Consider the following 6,854-nt stretch of genomic DNA (forward strand, 5'->3'; position numbering starts at 1 on the left):
AAAATGCCCCAAAAAATAATCTTAAAAAACACAAGCACGCTAAGATAAGATACACCTTTACTGATCCCCAGCAGGGAAATTCAGTACTTGCCATACTAAATCCATGTGTGCATTCAAACATATGCTGAAGTTGACACTCATACTGTACATGTCATGTTGAACAGACTGAAAGATATTTTCAGGAAGTTTAAGCTTAGTAAATCTAAGACTTAGACAAGTAGTGGCAATAACAGCAGCAGTAGTAGTCAAGCCATTTTGTTGATGAAACCAGTGGTTAAGAGCGTTTTATTTTATTACCTTCACCAAGGGGGTTATGTTTTTATCTGTATCTGTATCTACTGACCCCATTTCCATGAAACCTGGTGGAAGATTGTAGCATGGGCCGCGGAAGAATCCATTACATTATGGAGCGTCTCCTAATTACAAAGCATGTACGTGAATTGTTTTTCACTTTAGTTAACATTGTGGAATAGGAGCGATTGTGCTGCATTCAGGAAGTGTCGGAGTAATTGGGGAAAAAATTGGAAATTTCACACTGCACTAACATTGTGAGATTGGGCATGCCTTGGCGGAGTCCTGCGTGAGTGCTCCTCTAGTTTTCTTATAAATCCGATTATTATTATTGATGCGTTCATGTGTAACAGTATTTAAATGTTGCAGCTGGTCGAGGAGGAGTTCACTGTGACCACTTTGTATACTGTTGGGTAGTTCTATAAAAATCTAAACAAATGTATTATCTTTTATTTCTTAAATAAATGTTTTCAATGTAAATTTGAACCTGCAAAGAAACTAGAAACTGAAGTCGTAAAACAAATATAGTGAAGGAAAAAGTGAAGTGTAGTGGAGTAGAAATATAGAGAAGTATAAAGTGGGAGTACAAGCACATCAAAACTGCACGTAAGTATAGTACTTATACAACACATTTAAAGATAACGCATGTTTACCAAAGTGGAGAATTACTTTGGCAGTGTTTTAGTAAAACAGTTTAGGGGCGGCTGTGGCTCAGTGGTAGAGCGGTTGCCTGCCAATCGGAAGGTTGGTGGTTCCTGCAGTCATTGTCGAAGTGTCCTTGGGCAAGACACTGAACCCCGAGTTGCCCCCGGTGCTGCGCATCGGAGTGTGAATGTGTGTGAATGTTTATCTGATGAGCAGGTGGCACCTTGTACGGCAGCCCCTGTCCGGCATTCCCATGCTGGACAGACTGGGAATGTTCTACAGCAGCAATGTCAGTTATACTGGGATATGGACATGTGTCTGATTCCCACCTCACATCCAACTCATCGGCGGATCAAACCTAAACCTGATGGCGTCATCGGTTTGAATATTGACACACTACATATTTGGAGGTGGCAGTAGCTCAGTCCGTAGGGAGTTGGGTCTGGTACTAAACTACGGAGTGTGGATTGGTAGCTGGAGAGATGCTACTTCACCTCCTGGGCACTGCCAGATGCCCTTGAGCAAGGCACTATACCCCCCCCCAGGGTGCTGGTCCAGCACTGGCAGCCCACTCACTCTGACACCTCTCCATTTGTGCATGATTAGGTCCTGAGCATGTGTGTGTGTATTTCAGGCCTGTGTGTAGTGATTAATAACAGAGTGTAAATTGTAATTTCCCCGCTGGGGATCAATAAACTGTATAAATTATTATTATTATCTCAGATTTAAGGAAGTACACCTCAAAATGTTACACAATAATCACCTTGTTGCTAGATTTGACGACATTGACTCTTCCTGTACATTTTGTAAACAGAATATTATAACAATATCTCACCTCTTTTTTGATTGTGAAATATCCAAAAGATTTTGGACGGATTTAGATTCAATTCCATTCAATTTTATTTATAGTATCAATTCATAACTAGAGTTATCTCAAGACACTATGGATAGTAGGTCTAGACCACATTCTATAATTTACAAGGACCCAACAGTTCTAGTAGTTCTAGTTTGGAGTCTTACTTTTTTGAATTCACCAACTTTGTCTACTCCTTTAACCTTAAAGATACAATAATACTACGATAATTCAAATAACTGATGCTCTTGAAATCATCTCCTAATTTTGTACCTTTTCTCATAGAATTTAAATCTCTTATGATGTCACTTAGAATGTTGGATAACAAAAAAAGTATTAAAATTGTGAAAACTGTGGAGCTAATTGTAAAATCATGTCTTCTTGCACCTTTTTTACCTATATAAAGATTCTTTTATTTCTTTGTTTGTTTTGCTCTGTACGTCTTTTTATTTTTTAAATTTTTACACTTGAGGTTCAGGTTCTATTATTGTTTACCTGATTCTCTGTAAACTGCATTTTGTCAATAAAAAAAGAAGAAAAAAGTATCTCAGACTATACTCTTACACCTACCCAGAACCAATTATATACCACAATATAAATTCAGTTATATTGGGTATTTTTTCTTAAAAAACGGAAGAGGATACTGTGTGTCCTGACCTGAAAGGGAAGAATATCAGCTTTAAGTTATGTTCAGTTGAGGAACACCTGGCCACTATTCAGTTTGGCCAGCGATCTGCTGCTTAATGAAGGACTACGAGGCTGATTCTGGATCAGATCTTTAGTGTCAATTAAAAGGCTGCATTATTGCAATATAAAAGGAATCAAACTGAAAACTAGGATGACAACATGATGCAGTAAAGCACCAGTTTCACTCTGATGTCTGTGGCTGAATCGGTTCAGGACAGATGTCATCTCAATAAGGCTGAACAACTGTTGTTTGACTTGACCTCATACTGGGTGGGTGGTGTAAGGAATTTTACACCACAAAGTCAGGTTGCTACAGTAGCCATGGTTGACCTCAGCCTGTGAAAACAGTTGCAAAGTGGAGTCTGTGGCTCAGTGATGTCATCAGGGTTATCTCAAAATTTAAAACAAAAAGGTTTCTTTACATGTGGAGTTGTGTTTACTAGACAGTGAAACGTAGGGCATACTAGCCGCAGCCGACATGTCGAGCGCTGTATAACTGTTTATGCCTCCGCATGGTGGTCACAGCCATAGACAGTTAAAGAAATGGACCAACAGGTCCCGTTGCTCTGGACGGAGACCAGTGAAGGATATTAGAAGCACTTTTTTGTGGGGATGGCTAAGCGTTACTGCGCAGCATCCAACTGAGCTTGACGACGTAGATGTGACGTGAGCAACCTGTCTGACAGTTGTAAGTCTTCTGGTAGCTGTGCAAGAGAAATCTCAATCATTCCCAATCAGCAGAGACGGAGAGCGCAGGTATATGTTAGGAGATAACATAGGCACAGGCTAATTACTGCTAACTAAAATGCTAGTTAACATTAGTAATTAAACCTAAACAGCTAATGTAAGTCCTAACTGTCCCCTTACCCTCTTGGTCACAACATTAGTTGCAGTCTTCTCCTGAACAAAGGTGGCGCTAATGAGCAAAGGCTACGAACTGTGTTATTTCTACGGACTAGAAGAAGAAGAAAAGGGTAAACAGTGGCACTACTGGCAGCACCATTAACGTCAATGCTTTGATTTGATTTGATGACCTACTTGGTCGGATCAAGACTTCCCTTTACAATAAAAGAACTCATCTTAATCCAGTAAGTTTACAAGAGAGAGTTGCAGTCACTCTGAGAGTCCTGGCTTCCGGTTACCCTTGAGCTCCTTCAGACTTCCTGTTTCCGCTTTGTCACACGCCGCTGAATAAAAACAATTGGGTAAGCCTCTATCCTCCTATGGTGCCATTTTAATGCTACGAAGCCATCACCCGCTGTTAGCATCCCATTGACTCCCATTCATTTTGGCGCCACTTTGACAGCAAATAACTTTACATCTGAAGAGTTAAAGACCAAAGTTGTCCATTGTTTATTTCTAAAGAAACATTACAATGTATAAAAGGCTCCATTACCTTGTATCTCACGTTATGGCTCCGTAGCAGACGTTTTTATAAAAATAGGCTAACGATTGTGTCATAACATTGCCCACGTCTCAGCTACGTCTTCAAGCTCAGTTGGAGGCTTCAGCCATCACCTGAAAAGAGCTTCTAACATCCTTCACTGGTCTCCGTCCAGAGCAACGGGATCTGTCGGTCCATTGCTTCAACTGTCTGTAAAAAAACTCTGGATGCGCGCTCAAAATCCTGGCACGCCAGCGAGATCTACATCATTTTGAGTCACATCGGATGCGTCGACTTTGAAACCGCCTTGAGGGTCTAATTCAGAGACATAGTGAGTGGATCTGGGATCCAATGTTTTTGGCCATAGCTGCATGACTCTATGGATGGCAATGTCAGGGAGGAATTCAGTCCATCACTTCGGTTGAGACTGAAAAGCCCCAACAACTATTTGATCGGTTACCATGAAATCTTTTGAAACGTTCCCCAGAGGATGAAGCTCTCTGACTTTAGTGATCCCCTGACGTTTCCTCTAGCACCACCAGCAGGTCAAAGTTTTCACTTATTCATGTTTGACATCTACTTGATGGACTGGCACAATATTTTGTATATGTTCATGGCTTCCAGAGGATGAATCTTACTGACTTTAGTGATCCCCTGACCATTCATCTAGCGCAGAGACGAGGTTGATGTATTTGGTTTAGAGGGAAATATTTGAACAACTATTGGATTGGATACATTTTGCATGAAATTTGGTACAGAGCATAGAAATAAGATGAGAGTAGAATGGACATTGAACTGTTTGCCATGGTCAGTTCAAGAGATTGTTGTTATCGTTATGGTGACAACGCACGTCAGTGGGGACGTAAAGTGTGTCACACTCACTGGTTTGACAACCCTGTTTTCTTGATGACTTACCAATAGAAATATGAAAAAAAAATGTAATCCAGCAATCTTCTCTAGCAGCAAGGCAACGGACATAGTGCACAAAAGATGCCTCTTCATGCTTCCTACTACTCTGTTTGTCACAAAACATCACCTCGGTGAATCAACGATTTTCCGCAAGTCGGTTTATAGAAAAGTTATACTGCTAAAGGTCACAGTTCTTTGCAATGGAATTGTAAAACATAAAAATGGACGCTGCTCTGACCATCCTGCTATGTTTATTTGGATGGGAATTTTTGTTCTAACCTCATTCTATTTCTATGGTACAGATATTCAAGAGGCTACATTCTTAATTATTTGGTGAGCCCTTGACCTTTTTTTGTGCAAAACTTTGGTTTATGACCAAAAAACGTGCAAATCTAATAACATTCCCATCAACGTCAGCTGTACTTTGTGTTTTGTGCCAATTAGAAAATGTCAGCAGGCTCAACTAAGATGAGGATGAACCAGGTAGAGATTATGCTCAGCACGTCAGCATTGTCACTTTGAGCATGGCCAAATATAATTTCAAAATCTAAAGAGATTAAACAAGTGAAACATTATCTCAGTGTGACAGAGTAGAAGGTGTTACCTGGTCTTGCAGTGAAGTTTGCAGGCAGAGTAGCAGCAGAAGAAGCAGCAGCATGGCTCCAAGTGTTACATCCAGGGAGGGGAAAAATAAATCCACCAGCCCAGCGTGCTCCCCGGTCAGTAGAAAAAAGCAGTAGAAAAAGTAGGAATGTTTTTTAGATAGCGTTGGATCTTGACATCAGTTGTTTCCTCTCACACCGATTCTAATCCTCAAACACAACCTGCTCTACAAGCTACAGGAAAAAACACCCAGACAACAACATCCTCTCTGCAGGGAAATCCAAACTATTAGAAAACAAAAGACCTCTAATCAAACAGTAATACATGTAAGGAAACTGAAAGCAACCCGCTGATAATGGACACAAAAACTGGAAATATGTAGGTCTAAGTAGTTATAAAAAATTAAAAATTAAAAATTACTGAACAGGGTGGATCCAGGCAGTGTTGGGGATTATCAGTAGTATTCTTTGCTCATTAACAATCACCGTTCTATAGCAACTAACAAACAAATGACCCTCAGCTTAGTGTCTGGCGAGGCAGAGAGCAGCCACAGAGGCTGGAGCGACTGCTGGTGTCAAGTCTTTTCCTCTCTAATCTAGGAAGAGAAAGAAGAAAGAAAAAAAACAGAAACTGGCAAAGTAGGAACCTCCCCAGCAGAGGTCATCTCCTCCTACTGCTCCTCTAGTAGCACCACCAGCGCTACTAGCAGTAGCAGTATTAGTACTAGTAAGTTGCAGTTGTAACAGTCCAGTTGTTTACAGTCACAATAGCAATAGTAACAGCTGTATACTGTTGCAGCAAAAATATAAAAATATAAATGTAGTAACACACGACACACCCTTCTCTCCCTCACCAGCCTCAAGAGCTCCTGGCTCTATGACTATTGCACATGGACTACAGTAGCTACAGAAGTACTCAGATCCTTTACTTAAATACTGGAAAAGTAGAAATACCATAGTCTAAAAATACTTCTTTACAGGTAAAAGTCCTAAATTCAAAATGTTACTTAAGTAAAAGTACAGAAGTACTATTAGCATAATGTACTTGTACTTGTCTCCTGTGCTTCAAGCATAAAAAGTAATAGTCCTCATTATAAATAATCGCACCACAAAGTCATGTAAGAGCATTTTAATGTAGTTTGTCAATGGGAACCCAATTTTAGATACTTTGATACTACTGTGTAGATTTGTAGTATTCTGCTTCATATCATACTGTGTTAATGTTTTCTTATGTAAAAAGGAACTAGATGTAAAAAAAATATTTTATATAATATTTTACTCTGAAATGGAGCATAAGTATAAAGTAGCTTAATTTTTTTCAGGACTGTTGTGTTATAGACCAATGCAGGTTGAAAGTAGCATGCATGTACAAGAGCATGCTTCTTTAGCTTCTCCAACCTCTGCTAAGCTAGCATGCTGGTAATGACATTTGAACATGTTTAGAGGCTAAAAACACATTTAAAACTAGACCTGTTTAAGCCTG

At 39.8% G+C, this 6,854-nt stretch overlaps 1 protein-coding gene across 1 annotated transcript in view; it reads right to left on the minus strand.

The window, feature by feature from the left end:
• Positions 1–6,003, minus strand: part of stab1 (stabilin 1) — a 122,935-nt gene extending 116,932 nt beyond the window's left edge. Inside the window, exon 1 of the mRNA XM_032514890.1 lies at positions 5,374–6,003. Within this exon, the coding sequence (XP_032370781.1) occupies positions 5,374–5,427 (54 nt within the window). The 5' untranslated portion in view covers positions 5,428–6,003. The remainder of the gene's footprint in view (positions 1–5,373) is intronic.
• Positions 6,004–6,854: the final 851 nt, after the last annotated feature.

Source organism: Etheostoma spectabile, chromosome 4 (genome assembly GCF_008692095.1).
Source record: "Etheostoma spectabile isolate EspeVRDwgs_2016 chromosome 4, UIUC_Espe_1.0, whole genome shotgun sequence".
NCBI classification, from domain to species: Eukaryota; Metazoa; Chordata; class Actinopteri; order Perciformes; family Percidae; genus Etheostoma; species Etheostoma spectabile.